Genomic DNA, 17,562 nt, shown 5'->3' on the forward strand with positions numbered 1-17,562 from the left:
GAAAAACGGAAAAATCAGGGAGGTCTGCCTCCTACAGACACTAAGCTAAAAACTGATTTAGCTTAGTCCCTGTAGGAAGGGTATAGCTGAAGGGAGGAGGTCACACTTTTGTGCTTAGTGTCGCCTCCTAGTGGCAGCAGCTATACCCACGGTCAAGCCTGTGTCCCCCAATGATACGGATAAGAACGTAGCCTTTCATTGCTTACTAGAATCACAGCCGTGGTGAAACACCTCCATTTTTTTGTTTTGTTATGGTGATCACTGTGTCTGTCCGATTTTAAGAAGACCGGTCCTCTCTGGTCATGTCAGTTTTTGTAAATACTTGAATACATGGTAATACCCAGTTGTCAGTCTATTTGTAAATTTCCAGGGGAAACGTGTAATTTAGAGAAACTAAGAAAAGATTCTCCAGAATTATATCACAGGAATATAAGTATTAACTAAGCCAGACCTGTCAGAAGAGCGGACAGCTCCTAGTTAAAGCGGTTGTCTCACTTCAACAAATGGCATTTATCATGTAGAGGAAGTTAATACCAGGCAATTCCTAATGTATTGTTATTACCCATATTGCTGCCTTTCCTGGCTGGATTCATTTTGTCATCAAATTATACACTGCTCGCTACCATGGTTACAGACCACCCTGCAATCCATCAGTGGTGGTCGTGCTTGCACACTATAGGAAAAAGCATCAGCCTATCTGGTGGCCGGGACCATGGGAGCGCACATAGTCTAGTCCTTTTTCCTATATTGTGCAAGCACGACCACCGACCACTGCTGGATTGCAGGGTGGTCTGTAACCATGGAAACGAGCAGTATAAAATGTGATAGAAAAATGAATCCAGCCAGCAAAGGAAGCAATATGGATAATGACAATACATTAGTGAGTGGCTTGTAATAACTTCCTCTACTTGATAAATGCCACTTGCTGAAGTGAGACAGCAACTTTAACATTGCTACGAGCTGAGTGTGGGTTGGACTGCTCCGTGAGTACTAGACCTGTTATGTAATAAGTGTAACCATCTCATTGATTATATAAGGAGATTTTTTTTCTTATTTTATTTAGATTTTGGGAAGAACTGGACTTGAAATTACAAGCAGGCCTCTGTTCCTTACTAATTAAAGATGTAATTCATCATGAAGAAGCAGTACGACAGGCCGGCGCTGAGGCGCTTTCTCATGCTGTGGCTGCGTATCGTAATCAGGCCTCAGAGGCTATGAATAAGCTGATTCAGCTGTATCATGAGAAGCTTTATGTAAGTGTGTGTCAGTAAAACATAAGGCGGGCAAGTCATCACGAGGGGAATATTTCATGCTAGTCTGTGTTGATGATTGAAATTGAATATGTTTAATAAATCTAAACCTGACACTTGTCTAGAAATGCTACTCCAGTTTTTCTACATACCTACGTTACTGGAGTAACTTTTTTTTTTTTTAAAGTCTCATTAGTAAATCTAGAGTGAAACATAGCTAACCTCGCCCACCTTCCCATCTCTATTTCAAAACTGGAACTAATGGTGTAACAAAGCAAAAATGTTTACGCATCAAGGCCAAAAAGTTGCAAAAGCCCTATTTTGGAACCTTTTTGATTCCAGTGAGTGATAAATTCGACCAGTGTCTTATTGTGGAAAAAAAACAACAGTATTAATTGTAAGCAACCAACTCCACCATAAACATGTCTGCTCGGATTTTACATTTTTATGCATTTTTATATGGACGGCACAGTGGCTCAGTGGTTAGCGCTGGAGTTCTAGGTTAAAATCCAACCAAGGACAAAATCTGCATGGAATTATGTTCACCTCATGTTTGCATGGGTTTCCTTCCACACTCCAAAGACATACTGATGGGGAATTTAGGTTGCGAGCTCCATTGTCGAGAGCAATTGATGAGTGTCTGTAAAGCGCTGCAGAATACTATATAGCTAATAAATAAACCTTTGCCATACCCTTAGGCCCCTTTCGCACGGGCGAACATTCAGTCCGGGTGCAGTGCGTGAGGCGAACTTCAATGGGGCTGTGCAGATGAGCGGCGATTTTCACTCATCACTTGTGCCTTGCGTTAAAATCGCAGCATGTTCTATATTCTGTGTTTTTCACGCAATCCAGGAGTCGTAGAAATGAATGGGGCTGCGTGAAAATTGCAAGCATCCGCAAGCAAGTGCGGATGCAATGCGATTTTTCACGCATACTTGCTAGGAGATAATAGTAAATTGATAAAAGTCAATTTACTGTATTATAAAGGAAAATAATAACCTTCTTAATGCAGCATGCTTAGTAAAATGTGGCTTTAGGGGTTAAAAAAATAAAATAAAATTCACTCAGCTCATCCACTTGTTCGCGCAGCCGGCATCGTCTTCTTTCTTCTTCTTTCAGGACCCGCAAAAGGACCTTTGATCGCGGTGACGGCTGAATGAAGATAGGACCTGCACTGACGTCACCTGAGCGCGATTACGTCATCAAATGTCCTTTTGCGGGTCCTGAAAGAAGAAGAAAGAAGACTATGCCGGCTGCACGAACAACAGGATGAGGTGAGTTAATAATTTTATTTTATTTATATTTTTTTTAACCCCTCAAGCAACATTTTACTAAGCATTCTGTATTAAGAATGCTATTATTTTCCTTTATAACCATGTTATGAGGGAAAATAATAAAATGAATAGAACATCTAACTCAAACCCGAACTTCAGTGAAGAAGTTCGGGTCTGGGTACCACATTCAGTTTTTTTTCTCACGTACGTGCAAAACGCATTGCACTCTCGCGTAAAAAACTGAACATCCGAACGCAATCGCAGACAAAACTGACTGCAATTGCGTGCCTACTCGTGCGGTTTTCCTGCAATTCACACGCCTTATAGTGGTAAACACATCTGCTTTTGGGTGAGAGTAGATGGCCTCTGAGGACTTTTTTTTTTTCTCCCGTGTGGTCAGCTTACCCCTATGGAAGTTGCAGAGCGATTTATGATTAACTCTATATATTCTTTGATTCAGAGACCACCTCCTGTGCTTGATGCTTTGGGAAGAGTCATTTCGGAGTCTCCTCCTGACCAATTTGAAGCAAGGTACCAAACCTGATAGAATTTTTTATATATCTGGAACTATCTATCTATCTACAGTACCTATCTAATCTATCTAATCTCAATATGTGTGTGTTTGTGCTTTTTAAGAATACAGTGTATCATGCATTTTTCTTCTATTTGTTATCATTTTTCCGCAGCTAAAAACTTTTGTTTTGAATTTTCTTTTCTTTTAGGTGTGGAGTAGCTCTAGCAACGAACCAGCTGGCTCAGTATCTAGACAGTTCCCAAATTAAGCCACTCTTCCAGTTCTTTGTTCCTGATGCTCTTAATGATCGACACCCTGATGTGAGAAAATGTATGCTGGACGCTGCGTTGTCTGCACTAAACACACATGGAAAGGTGCGGCAGACATCGTGGACTGGTGCTTCTCGTGCACCTCTACAGTTGCTGATAGTATTTTAGTCAAGTCTCTGATAGTCCCATTCCTGAATTAGCTGTTAAATGATACCATCTTTGTTTTTCAGGATAGCGTTGGCTCTTTATTGCCTGTGTTTGAGGAGTTTTTGAAAAACGCTCCAAATGATGCCTGCTATGATGCTGTCAGACAAAGCGTTGTCATTCTTATGGGTTCACTGGCAAAGCACTTGGACAAAAATGATCCTAAAGTTAAGCCAATTGTGGCCAAACTAATAGCTGCACTCTCTACTCCTTCACAACAGGTATGTGTGTGTGTGTGTCTATATATATATATATATATATATATATATATATATATATAATTATTATTTTTTAACCAATTTTAGTATCATGTGGTTTTTGGTCTGTTATAGTCTTGACCTGGTCATGTCCTCTCACAGGTTCAGGAATCTGTAGCCAGCTGTCTGCCACCTCTAGTACCAGCTATCAAGGAGGACGCTGGTAGTATGATCCAGAACCTTATGACCCTTCTTCTAGAGTCTGATAAATATGCAGAACGTAAAGGTGCGGCTTATGGTCTTGCGGGGCTAGTAAAGGGATTAGGTATTCTTTCCCTGAAGCAGCAGGAAATGATGACCACCCTAACAGAGGCTATTCAAGATAAAAAGAATTTCCGGCGTCGGGAGGGTAGGAAATGATGTCCAATTTTTTTTTTTTTTTTTACAAGACTAAATGGAAATGCAAAAGTTTTAAATATTGGCAATTTCTTTCCCAGGGGCGTTGTTTGCCTTTGAGATGCTCTGCAATATGCTTGGTAAACTATTTGAGCCATACGTGGTTCATGTGTTGCCTCATCTCCTGCTGTGCTTTGGTGATGGAAACCAGTATGTGCGAGAGGTAAGTGTTTTATGACACATGAATATGTGAAATATTGTGTTTGGTATCATTATTAAACCCTGAAGTACCGGGCCAATTTTTTATTTCGCATTTTTGCTTTTATTATGTCTACCATGCAAAAGCCAAATGTTTAAAATTTGGGCAAGTTGTATATTATAATTTTTTTTAATGGCACCATTTCATTTACCATATCATGTCCTGGAAAATGGAAAAAAATTGTTTGTGAGGTGAAAAAAAAATACCTATAGTTCCACCTGTTTTTAGGGTTTTTGTTATTACAGCGTTTACTATTCACTAAAAGTCACAATGACATGACTTCCTCATTCTGTGGGTCAGTGCGATTACGACAGCCAAATTTGTATAGTTTTTATGTTTTACTTTTACATTTCTTTGCATCATCATAACGTTTTTTTCCCATTGACGGAGCTTTGTCAGGGTTTTTTTTCTGCAGGGCGAACTGTAGTTTTTATTGGTACATTTTGGAACATGTACGTCCGTTGGATCACTTTGTATTCCATTTTTTTGTGGGGGGGGGAAAGATGACAAAAAATTTTGATTTTCTTCCCCCCACCCCCCTTTACGACATTCACTGCACAGGAAAAATCTTTTGATATTTTAATAGTTTGGACATTTTTTAAGATACGCCAATACCAATTATTATGTTTATTTTTTGTTTGTTTTTATATGTAAAAATGAGAGGCGATTTAAATTTTGTCTTTTATATTTATAAAAACTTTTTTTTTTAATTATATTTATTAGAACAGTAACTTTTAGTCCCTTTAGGGAACTTGTACGTACAATTCTCTGATTGTGTTTCCCATACCCTGCAATAGAATACTACTGCAGTCTGTGACAGGCTGCCTGTCAGGCCTCGGGCACAGTTTTTTAGGCAGCTCGCTATTACAAAGCTGGAAACCTTCACAAGGCCCAGGCTGTCATTGCAAATTATCAGAGCCCTTTTTAAGGCTAGGTATACACGACGACATTTGTCGCACCAAAATTGCGAAATTTTTTATTATGGTAGTCCATGGTGTCGCACTGCACGATGGATTTTTCTGCGACTCACGGTGCGACACCATAGACTTCCATTATAAAAATTGTTGCGCGACAAATGTTGCAGTGTAGTTGTGCCCTATCACGTGACAAATGTCGTCGTGTAGACCTAGCCTAATACAGCAGGCACCCGCCAGCATTGATCTGCATCAGAGATTAACGTCGGTCCTGGTCATGGAACCCCTCAGATGCCAGTGTCGGTAGCAACCATGGCCTGTATTTACTACATTTAGCAGTGAATTTCATTGTGACAGATTCCCTTTAAATTTGATTATTTTATTTTATTTTAGGCTGCTGATGAATGTGCTAAGGCAGTGATGAGTAATCTCAGTGCCCACGGTGTAAAGCTTGTATTACCGTCACTCCTGGTGGCTCTTGAGGAAGAATCCTGGAGAACCAAAGCTGGTAATTTTATACTTGTCATTTTAGGTAGTTATGACTGAGCCAAAATCTGTGGGATTTCCATGACCATCTGCCACTTTTGATCACTGTGTTATTTTTGTACGTCAAATGCATGAATCATTGAGAGCTGAACTGTTTAGTCCTGATGGTGCTCTTTTCTCTTGTTTGCTTTAAGGATCAATTGAGTTATTAGGAGCAATGGCATACTGTGCTCCAAAGCAGTTGTCATCTTGTCTTCCAAATATTGTGCCCAAACTTACTGAAGTACTCACAGATTCTCATGTAAAGGTGCAGAAAGCGGGTCAACAAGCCTTGCGCCAGATTGGCTCAGTAGTTCGTAACCCAGAAATTCTAGGTGAGAGGAGTGATTTATTTTTTTTATTTTTTTTTAATGAAGAAAATTTTATTAATTCAAGGGAAGTTGTTTTTTTTGTCATATTTTTAACAACTGTGATCTTTTCGGTTTCAGCAATCTGTCCAGTATTGTTGGATGCACTTACAGATCCCTCAAGAATGACACAGAAGTGCCTGCAAACCTTGCTTGATACAAAATTTGTACATTTTATTGATGCTCCTTCTTTAGCCTTGATTATGCCCATAGTCCAGCGGGCATTCCAGGATCGCTCTACAGATACTAGGAAAATGGCTGCCCAGATTATTGGAAACATGTACTCGCTTACTGATCAGAAGGTAGTATTGTATTTCATGTTATCAGAAATGGTGGCCTAAAATGGAATACATTTCTTTTTCTTTTTTCTTTTTAATTTGTATGAAATATACTCACCAGCTTTATCTTATGTATTGCACACTAGTATGGGCAAAGCTCTATCTCCTAACATGTCTAGTTTCCATAGTATTTGACTTTTCTGGTTACATCATGACCTGTGTGTACTATAAATCTATTACCTATAAGTGTTCAACAATGCGCAGAAAATGGAGGTGTTTGATCTGTAAAAAGCTTGTTTATATTTGTTATAGTCATGATAATTTATGTCATGCACAATAGACATTGATGTAATTTCTTACATTCAGGATCTGGCTCCTTACCTCCCAAGTGTCGTACCTGGACTTAAGGCTTCTTTGATCGACCCTGTTCCTGAAGTAAGTCCCATGGTCCTCTTGATTTCTCTTTATAGAATGATTTGGTAGATTCATAAACACTTTACTGATACTGTTTTACTGTGGATTCTGGGATACGGGAATGCGTAGGCTTGAACAGGGGCTAAGTGAATAAATGATTTGCTGAATAATAGCAGTTATAAAAGGCATATACAGCAGTTATATTATATAAAGCTCTATAAAGTATAGAAACAGTCGCTTAGCTCGGCTCAAGTTTACCTTCTCTTATAATCAAAGAGTATTTATTAACCCTTAGTAATGGTCACAGAATATTCCAGAATATTGCTTAACAGGTGTGTGTGCGTTGAAGCTTCTGTCTAAGCTAGAAGTTTAGAAGTGGTAGAAACAAAAAGGGCAAAAATGAATTCTTCCATTCAGATACTAAATGTGTTCCCACTGTTTAGGTTCGAACTGTGGCTGCTAAGGCATTGGGTGCAATGGTGAAGGGAACAGGGGAATCCTGCTTCCAGGATTTGTTGCCTTGGCTGATGGACACTTTAGCATCTGACTACAGCTCGGTGGATCGTTCTGGTGCAGCTCAAGGTAAGAATTGTGGTATACCATAAAGTGTATAATATAAAAGGCTATGAAAAGCACTCTAATAGTGAAATGATTGTGATCAGTTTAAAGGGTAACTAAAGCAAATGACGGCACGCAACGTTTATGTTAGTGAATAAAGCATTAGTGAGTGTAGTATCTTAATATTGTAGATGATCATTGTGATTTCATTTCAAGTTGAGCTCATTATTTAAAAAAAGCTAAATGTTAAAAAGAGTGCTATCTCTGTATTTCAGGTCTTTCAGAAGTGATGGCCGGTTTAGGTGTTGAGAAACTTGACAAACTGATGCCTGAAATTGTATCGACAGCCAGCAAAGTAGACATTGCTCCCCATGTCCGAGATGGTTATATTATGATGTTTATTTATCTGCCTATTACTTTTGGTGACAAATTCACACCATACGTTGGGCCCATCATACCCTGTATTCTAAAGGTAAGATGTCTCCTGTGTTGTAAGCATGCCGTCATAATGAGCATGTGTGTGCCTATGTACACAATGTTGGGACACTTTGTCTCTTCTAAGCTAAAAATTCTCATTGCAGGCCCTGGCTGATGAAAATGAGTTTGTACGTGACACAGCTCTGCGCGCGGGTCAAAGAGTAATCAGCATGTATGCAGAGACAGCTATCGCTCTCTTCCTGCCGCAGTTGGAGCAGGGCCTGTTTGATGATCTGTGGAGAATAAGGTAAATGATCAGACAATGCAGTTGTATCTTATATGGTCTCATATAGGGATTGGAATATCTTGTGTTCTTTTCCATCATCAGGTTTAGCTCTGTTCAACTTCTCGGTGACCTTCTATTTCATATATCTGGTGTGACTGGAAAAATGACTACAGAAACTGCCTCTGAAGATGACAACTTTGGGACAGCTCACTCCACAAAGGTAAATTTAGGTAGTTTTATGCCATGGCACTTCCGTGTCCTAAGTGATAAGTTTTTATATTACATTTTCAGTCCCCTTCCTAATTAAAGCCTTTTTTTTTTTTTTAAGCTAATCATTTCGGCCCTTGGAGGCGAAAGGAGAAACCGCGTCCTTGCCGGATTGTACATGGGACGCTCAGATACACAGCTAGTTGTTCGTCAGGCTTCTTTGCACGTTTGGAAGATTGTTGTTTCAAACACACCACGCACACTCAGAGAAATTCTGCCTACTCTCTTCACATTACTGCTAGGATTTCTAGCCAGCACTTGTGCAGACAAGAGAACGGTGAGCACCTTTAAGGATCTCTGTCCTTAAAAAGGTTTTCGGAGATTTTTGAACTTATGACCTATACTAGGTCATCAGTATCTGATCGGTGGGAGTCTGACAGCAGGCACCCCCACCAACCAGTTGTTTGAGAAGGCAGTGGTGCTTGCAGTAGCACCGCAGCCTTCTCACAGCTTTGCCTAGGCCACGTGACATCACGTTTATTGGTCACATGTCCTAGGCACAGCTCAGCCCCATAGAAGTGAATGGGGCAATACCAAGCAGAGCCGCTATCAAATGGGTGGCACTGTGCTTGGTGAGCAGAGAGAAGGCCGTGGCGCCACTGTCATTGGTGGTGCCTTCTAAAGCAGCTGATCGGCAGTTCCTGGTTGTTGGACCCCACGGCTCAGATACTGAGGATGAATCCAGAGGATAGGTCATGAATTCAAAAATCTCGAAAACCCCTTTAACAATAGAATCTGCATAATGTATATGATGTGCTGAATTAAGAATTTTTTTTCTGTCTTAGATTGCAGCCAGAACACTTGGAGACCTTGCCCGAAAACTTGGGGAGAAAATACTTCCAGAGATAATTCCAATTTTGGAAAATGGTCTTAAATCTGACAAGAGTGATGAAAGGCAGGGTGTATGTATAGGCTTAAGCGAGATAATGAAATCAACAAGCAGGGATGCGGTGAGTTACAGAACAAAGATTTTCTGCGATTTATTGTTACTATTAGTGTATTATGGAGGCTGTGAGTTTCTTAGGCTTTCCTTGCACCCTTAGTGTTTTACTCTCCCACTTCTTACAGGTGCTCTTTTTCTCGGAGTCCCTTTTCCCAACTGTGAGAAAAGCATTATGTGATCCCCTTGAAGAAGTCAGAGAGGCTGCAGCCAAAACTTTTGAGCAGTTACACTCTACCATTGGTCACCAAGCCCTGGAGGACATTCTGCCATATTTACTGGATCAATTGGTAAACCAAATGAAAATAAGTTAGCCAATGTAGCCCAGCCCCATACAACCTCCCCCCCCCCCCCCCCCATGTTTTTACATTATTGCATTTTCTCCAATTTAGGAAAATGAAGAAATGTCAGACTTTGCCTTGGATGGACTTAAGCAGGTTATGGCAGTGAAGAGTCGTGTTGTACTTCCCTACCTTGTTCCTAAGGTGGGTTGCTTAAACCATTTGGTATAAGTGACAGATAACATGCTTATGTTGCCTCGGTGGCTCCTATTACAGTTTTTTCTTTTTCTTTTCGTAGCTAACAAGTCCCCCAGTGAACACTCGTGTGCTTGCGTTCCTTTCAGCAGTGGCAGGTGATGCTTTGACCAGGCATCTGAATGTCATTCTTCCTGCTGTCATGTCAGCATTGAAAGCGCAACTAGGAAAAGAGAACCAGCAAGTGGTAAGTAGGGTGATCAGCTATGCTGTCATAGGTGGATAGTACTGTCCTTGGCTTTGCCCCAGGGAGCCTTGTTACTGGCATTGTCAAGGTGTCCATATACCTTAGATAGCTGTCCTCCCAGCCCTGAGGATGCATATCTTCTCAGTGGGGAGAGGATTATAAGCTGCTGCCAAACACCTCAGTTGTCAGCTTATCTTCCATGGAAATGATGGATCCAGACATTGGGTGCACTACCCTACAAATAAGTCAACTCTTATGTCTGAGCACCTTTACTTCTACATTGCTTTTTTGAGTGTTTTTTTTTTTTTTTAAATACTTTCGGACATTTATACCTTTTTTGTTTTAGGATTAGTAATTTTGTTAGATTTGTAATTCTTTTCAATCTTTATTGCTTATTGTTTATAACTATATTGTGAAATAGGAACTGGCAAACTGTCAAGCTGTCATCCTGTCTGTGGAAGATGATGTGGGTCAGAGGATCGTAATTGATGATTTACTGGAAGCCACTCGCAGCTCTGATGTTGGAATGCGTCAAGCAGCTGTTATTATACTCAATATCTACTGCGCAAAAACCAAAGCGGACTACTCGGCACATCTCAGGAGCTTGATTTCTGGACTCATGCGGTTGTTTAATGACACTAACAGTGTAGTTCTGAATGAAAGCTGGGATGCGCTAAATGCTATAACTAAAGTGAGTAGAAGAACCTCTTTATGCGTATGAGTAGCAAAGCAGACTGTTATTTTTACTGTTACTCCTTTTCTCTGTAGAAATTAGATGCTGGAAGCCAGTTGTCACTGATCGATGACCTCTATAGAGATATTCGCATGGTGGGAAACGATGCTAAAGGAGAGAATGTGCCTGGATTCTGTATCCCAAAAAAGGTACAAGAATAGCCATCTGGTTGTAACAAAAGCCAATACCAACGTGTTCTGAAATGAGATCTCAAACTTCTTTGTGTTGTTTTAGGGTGTAACATCAATTCTGCCAGTGCTAAGAGAAGGAGTTCTTACTGGGAACCCAGATCAGAAAGAAGAGGCCACCAAGGCATTGGGCTTGGTTATTAAATTGACATCTGCACAAGCTTTGCAGCCTTCTGTGATTGGAATCACTGGACCTTTAATCCGTATTTTGGGAGATCGTTTCACCTGGAGCGTAAAAGTGGCTCTTTTGGAAACCCTGAGTCTTCTTCTAGCTAAAGTAATATTTACCATAAGAAATACCAATTGTTAACAATCGTTTGAGTGTGTGTGTGTATATGCGTGTGTATGCATGTGTGACGTCCTACAGCAGCACAAATACATATGGGTTTTATTCCCCTAGGTACAACCAAAAGAGACAGGTTAACAAGCTTAATTAAAAAAACTAAATTAATCAACCAATCACTTGCCAGGTCCACCCATAAAACCCCGACACCAGTGAAGCCTCCTTGTATTTTTTCTTTCTCTTAGGTTCAGAAGAGACAGATGTCGTATCCTGGAGGGATATAGAACTTGCCAAGCTGTATACAGGGAGAGTTCTCTGTCCCTCAGCTTAAAGGTGTACTAAGATGGCGCCTTTCCCTGGGTGGTAATCCACCGCACATCTTTTACACAGGGCATGTCCCTTGCCGCACTGCGCTATCACTAACCTCCTCCTCGGAGTATGAGGCGCCTTAGTTTGTGCACATGCCAGACTGAGAGCGGGCATTACCCGGCAAGCGCAGGGATACTGGTTCATGTGCTGTTTGGCTGTGGGGAGCCAGGACTAATAGAGCATGCATGGAAGCCCGGCATGAAGGCCCGGCATGGAAGCCCAGCGGCCATGTGACAGGAAGTGTACAGTAAATCTTCCCGGGAGATTCAAACTGTAGGTGTGCTCTGCCAGACCACTCAACCCTCTGCCTGTCAGAGTAAGTATGGCTTGCCGGCCTGTGATGGCTTATCTGAAGTCTTATTGCCCTGCGGTCCTGACTGTCTGCTGGAGCTTTCAGGTACTTCACAGAGGTTAACCCTTTGCAAGGTGCTGTTATCTGCCTCCTTACCGAGTCTATCTGCTGGAATTGAAGGATCTGTCCTGTCAATATTATACGGCTGCATAATGTTCTCAGGCTCCAGTATGGTCTCCAGAGGTGACACTTACCTGTCTCTGAAGGTTTAAATTCCTGTCAGTATTAGACTTCTGTCTAAAATGCTCAAGAACCATGGCTGTTTGCATAGTTAACCCTTTCTGGTCTGAAGGCTTAAACTCCTTCCTGGCAGCATTTCTGTTTGCAGAGTTATACCTGAAGCATTAACTCCTTAGCCTACATGCACACGAACGTTGTTTGCTCGGGTACGGACCCATTCACTTCAATGGGGCCGCAAAAGATGCAGACAGCACTCCGTGTGCTATCTGCATCCGTTGCTCCGTTCCATAGCCCCACAAAAAAAAATATTCTTGTCCATTTTGCGGACAAGGATAGGCATTGTTACAATGGATCCGCAAAAAAACAGATGCCATATGGACGTCATCCGTTTTTTTTTGCGGACCGCAAAACGCATACGGTCGTGTGCAGTGGTGTATCTTGGTTTTGTGCTGCCCTAGGCGAAACTAAACTCGGGCACCCCCCTAATATAAATTTGACCCACCCCTTCCTGTCAAGGCCAAACCCCTTTCTCTCTAAACCCCACCCCTTCCTATGTGCCATCCACAGATCCCCCCCCCCCCCAAACAGTGCCATCCACAGATCCCCCTCCCCTAAACAATGCCATCCACAGATCCCCCTCCCCTAAACAGTGCCATCCACAGATCCCCCTCCCCTAAACAGTGCCATCCACAGATCCCCCTCCCCTAAACAGTGCCATCCACAGATCCCCCTCCCTAAACAGTGCCATCCACAGATCCCACCTCCCCTAAACAGTGCCATCCACAGATCCCACCTCCCCTAAACAGTGCCATCCACAGATCCCCCCTCCCCTAAACAGTGCCATCCACAGATCCCCCCTCCCCTAAACAGTGCCATCCACAGATCCCCCCTCCCCTAAACAGTGCCATCCACAGATCCCCCCTCCCCTAAACAGTGCCATCCACAGATCCCCCCTCCCCTAAACAGTGCCATCCACAGATCCCCCTCCCCTAAACAGTGCCATCCACAGATCCCCCCTCCCCTAAACAGTGCCATCCACAGATCCCCCCTCCCCTAAACAGTGCCATCCACAGATCCCCCCTCCCCTAAACAGTGCCATCCACAGATCCCCCCTCCCCTAAACAGTGCCATCCACAGATCCCCCCTCCCCTAAACAGTGCCATCCACAGATCCCCCCTCCCCCAAACAGTGCCATCCACAGATCCCCCCTCCCCCAAACAGTGCCATCCACAGATCCCCCCTCCCCCAAACAGTGCCATCCACAGATCCCCCCTCCCCCAAACAGTGCCATCCACAGATCCCCCCTCCCCCAAACAGTGCCATCCACAGATCCCCCCTCCCCTAAACAGTGCCATCCACAGATCCCCCCTCCCCTAAACAGTGCCATCCACAGATCCCCCCCTCCCCTAAACAGTGCCATCCACAGATCCCCCCTCCCCTAAACCATGCCATCCACAGATCCCCCCTCCCCTAAACAGTGCCATCCACAGATCCCCCCCTCCCCTAAACAGTGCCATCCACAGATCCCCCCCTCCCCTAAACAGTGCCATCCACAGATCCCCCCCTCCCCTAAACAGTGCCATCCACAGATCCCCCCCCCTCCCCTAAACAGTGCCATCCACAGATCCCCCCCTCCCCTAAACAGTGCCATCCACAGATCCCCCCCTCCCCTAAACAGTGCCATCCACAGATCCCCCCCTCCCCTAAACAGTGCCATCCACAGATCCCCCCTCCCCTAAACAGTGCCATCCACAGATCCCCCCTCCCCTAAACAGTGCCATCCACAGATCCCCCCTCCCCTAAACAGTGCCATCCACTGATCCCCCCTCCCCTAAACAGTGCCATCCACTGATCCCCCCTCCCCTAAACAGTGCCATCCACAGATCCCCCCTCCCCTAAACAGTGCCATCCACAGATCCCCCCCCTCCCCTTAACAGTGCCATCCACAGATCCCCCCCTCCCCTTAACAGTGCCACCCACAGATCCCCCTTCCCGACGCTCACAGGAGTAAATTTATAAACTAATCAGTAACTTTAATCATTGCTGATCTCTTTACTTGGATACCTTACTCTGTCTTAGCTCCGGTAACAGCAGGCAGTGCGGGCGGGCGGCGCTCATTTACTGACGTCACGCGCCTGCGCTGCCTAGTGGGAGGAGCAGGCGCGTGACGTCAGTGAGTGAGCGCCGCCCGCCCGCACTGCCTGCTGTTATCGGAGCTAAGACAGAGTAAGGTATCCAAGTAAAGAGATCAGCAATGATTAAAGTAAAAGTTACTGATTAGTTTATAAATGTACTCCTGTGAGCGGCCACACACAGGCCACACGATGTCCATCAGAAAAGCAATGAGAGTGCTACGGCTCCTTATATCAATCGATGCAGTCCCATGAGCCAAAGCTCACATGAGATAACCTCCAGAGCAACATCTTGGCATCATGAAATGGTGCTCACAAAGACCTGGACAAGATGGTGTCCATTCATTCCTCGACCTATTAAGACCTTCAGTGGTGGTTGATTCCGTCTCATCTCCAGAGAGGCCATTGTCTGTTTCCTCAGCCCTGGTCTCTCCTCACCAAGGACATGGGGTTAGGGTGCCCATGTTGACAATCATTGGGTAAAGAGCATCGCAAACAAGCCCTTATCCTCAAAGATGAAGTTAAGAGCAGTAACTTTAGCTGCAAAGCATTTTCAGCATCACTTGCAGCGAAATCATGATCAAGTTCAGTCAGGCACCCTTACGACTGTCTTCAATATAAACAAACAGGAGGGTACTGGGAGTCCCCTACTGTCATTGTAATGCAAATAGCCCCCAGGGAAGGTAGTCTGAACTCAGAGGTCTTTAATCAATCTGTCCAGAAGATGGAAATGCCAGACTTAGATGCCTTGGCATCAACGGAGTATGCAAAGCTACAACAGTTCTGTTCTCCATCGGGAGAAGAAGGCATTGGCTGTAGATGGTCTATCTATCGGCTGAATGGGAAAACTGATATGTTTCCTTTCTCTAATCCCCAAGTCCTGAGGAAAATATTGAAAGAAAAGACAGAAACAATAACAGTACTCCCATTCTGGCCATGCAGAGCGTGGTTTTCTCTAACATTGATGATGTGAAGAGGGATCTTCTGGAAACTCCCACTGCGGCCCAATTTTCTACACCCCAAAGAGGAATCCTTTATCTTAATCTGAAGATATGCTCCATCTAACGGCCTGGAGGCTCAGCGGCAAACCTTATTGGTTAGGTCTCTCTTCTGAAGTTATCAGCACAATTCTAGCCTCCAGAAGACTAGAAGATCTGGAAGATCTTCAAGTCATGGTGTACCAGGTAGATCTTGGGATCCTAAAGCTATAACCACCATTCTTCAGTTCTTGCAAGAGGGTGTCAGTAAGGGCCTCAAATTCAACATTCTGAAGTTACAGTTTACAGCCATAAACACTCAGCTGCAGGGATTATTCTCCAATAACTGCCTGGTAAAGTCATTTTTTTAGAGCCCTAAAGATTGCTAATCCAGCGGTTCATCCTCTGCTTCCTTCCTAGGAACTTTCTCTTGTTTTGTTGATGCTCTCCAACTCGCCATTTAAGCCTTTACAGCAAGCATCTCTGCACTTGATGACTTTAAAGACATTCTTTCTTGTGGCCGTAACATCAGGCAGAAGAATAAGTGAGCTCCAAGCTCTGTCTATCCGGGACCCATATCTCAGAGACATGGGTAACTGTCTGGTTCTTTGAACAATTCCTGGATCCCTTCCAAAGGTAGCTTTCCAGTAATAATATTGTAAATCAAGAAATCACCTTACTGGTGCGATGTCCAGATCCTGTTGGAGATTAACAGGCATCACTTCATCTGTTAGATGTAAGACGAGCTATCTTGTGTTATCTAGAGAGGACGGAACAGTTTAGATCAGCGGAGAATCTGTTCGTACAGCATCATAGTCCAAATAAGAGTAACAGAGCGAGCAAGGCCACTCTTGCCAGATGGATACACAGTACTGTAGAAAGATGGAAGGAAGTTCAGTGTCGCCTTAACATCAAGGTGCACTCAAGCAGATCAACTGCAACTTCATGGGCAGAGCTAGTGCAGCTGTTCCTTCACCAGATCTGCTTGGCGGCAACCTGTTCCTCGAATTCCACCTTCATGAAACATTATTAACTGGTTCTGATGCAGGTAGCGGGCTCTACTTTTGGCTAAACAGTGCTGGAGTTAGCATCTTCTATATCCCCCCAATACATTTTTTTGCTTTTCAAATCCCATATGTATTTGTGCTGCCGTAGGACGTCCAGGAAAGTGAAAATTTTCCCACCTGAAATTTTCATTTCCTGTAGTCCTTAGGCAGCACATTTCATTGTAATACAAGGAGTTATCACTGTGGTCAGGGTTTTATAGGTTGACCTAGCAAGTGATTGGTTGATTTAATTTAGTTTTTTTTTTACGCTTGTTAACCTGTCTCTTCTGGTTGTACCTAGGGGAATAAAACCCATATGTATTTGTGCTGCCTAAGGACTACAGGAAACAAAATTTTCAGATGGGTACATTTTCACTATATATATATATATATATATATATATATATATATATATATATATATATATACTCACCTAAAGAATTATTAGGAACACCTGTTCTATTTCTCATTAATGCAATTATCTAGTCAACCAATCACATGGCAGTTGCTTCAATGCATTTAGGGGGGTGGTCCTGGTCAAGACAATCTCCTGAACTCCAAACTGAATGTCAGAATGGGAAAGAAAGGTGATTTAAGCAATTTTGAGCGTGGCATGGTTGTTGGTGCCAGACGGGCCGGTCTGAGTATTTCACAATCTGCTCAGTTACTGGGATTTTCACGCACAACCATTTCTAGAGTTTACAAAGAATGGTGTGAAAAGGGAAAAACATCCAGTATGCGGCAGTCCTGTGGGCAAAAATGTCTTGTGGATGCTAGAGGTCAGAGGAGAATGGGCCGACTGATTCAAGCTGATAGAAGAGCAACGTTGACTGAAATAACCACTCGTTACAACCGAGGTATGCAGCAAAGCATTTGTGAAGCCACAACACGCACAACCTTGAGGCGGATGGGCTACAACAGCAGGGTACCACTGATCTCCACTACAAATAGGAAAAAGAGGCTACAATTTGCACAAGCTCACCAAAATTGGACTGTTGAAGACTGGAAAAATGTTGCCTGGTCTGATGAGTCTCGATTTTGATGAGTCCGAATTTGGCGTAAACAGAATGAGAACATGTATCCATCCTCTGATGGCTACTTCCAGCAGGATAATGCACCATGTCACAAAGCTCGAATCATTTCAAATTGGTTTCTTAAACATGACAATGAGTTCACTGTACTAAAATGGCCCCCACAGTCACCAGATCTCAACCCAATAGAGCATCTTTGGGATGTGGTGGAACGGGAG

At 43.2% G+C, this 17,562-nt stretch overlaps 1 protein-coding gene across 2 annotated transcripts in view; it reads left to right on the plus strand.

Moving 5' to 3' along the window:
* The window catches only part of GCN1 (GCN1 activator of EIF2AK4), an 80,658-nt gene that overhangs the window by 53,167 nt on the left and 9,929 nt on the right, over positions 1–17,562 (plus strand). The window contains exons 30-51 of one of the 2 annotated variants that reach the window (XM_040416515.1): positions 1,064–1,253; positions 2,985–3,055; positions 3,247–3,412; positions 3,538–3,732; positions 3,871–4,117; positions 4,206–4,327; positions 5,671–5,785; positions 5,958–6,137; positions 6,252–6,472; positions 6,815–6,883; positions 7,306–7,444; positions 7,696–7,892; positions 8,002–8,144; positions 8,226–8,343; positions 8,452–8,667; positions 9,176–9,340; positions 9,459–9,620; positions 9,723–9,815; positions 9,910–10,053; positions 10,475–10,744; positions 10,822–10,935; positions 11,021–11,251. In XM_040416515.1, the coding sequence (XP_040272449.1) occupies positions 1,064–1,253; positions 2,985–3,055; positions 3,247–3,412; positions 3,538–3,732; positions 3,871–4,117; positions 4,206–4,327; positions 5,671–5,785; positions 5,958–6,137; positions 6,252–6,472; positions 6,815–6,883; positions 7,306–7,444; positions 7,696–7,892; positions 8,002–8,144; positions 8,226–8,343; positions 8,452–8,667; positions 9,176–9,340; positions 9,459–9,620; positions 9,723–9,815; positions 9,910–10,053; positions 10,475–10,744; positions 10,822–10,935; positions 11,021–11,251 (3,568 nt within the window). Of the gene's footprint in view, positions 1–1,063; positions 1,254–2,984; positions 3,056–3,246; positions 3,413–3,537; positions 3,733–3,870; positions 4,118–4,205; positions 4,328–5,670; positions 5,786–5,957; positions 6,138–6,251; positions 6,473–6,814; positions 6,884–7,305; positions 7,445–7,695; positions 7,893–8,001; positions 8,145–8,225; positions 8,344–8,451; positions 8,668–9,175; positions 9,341–9,458; positions 9,621–9,722; positions 9,816–9,909; positions 10,054–10,474; positions 10,745–10,821; positions 10,936–11,018; positions 11,252–17,562 lie in introns of those variants that run through there. The other variant, XM_040416516.1, reaches the window with a different exon arrangement.

The sequence above is a fragment of the Bufo bufo genome, chromosome 2 (genome assembly GCF_905171765.1).
Source record: "Bufo bufo chromosome 2, aBufBuf1.1, whole genome shotgun sequence".
Lineage (NCBI taxonomy): Eukaryota > Metazoa > Chordata > Amphibia > Anura > Bufonidae > Bufo > Bufo bufo.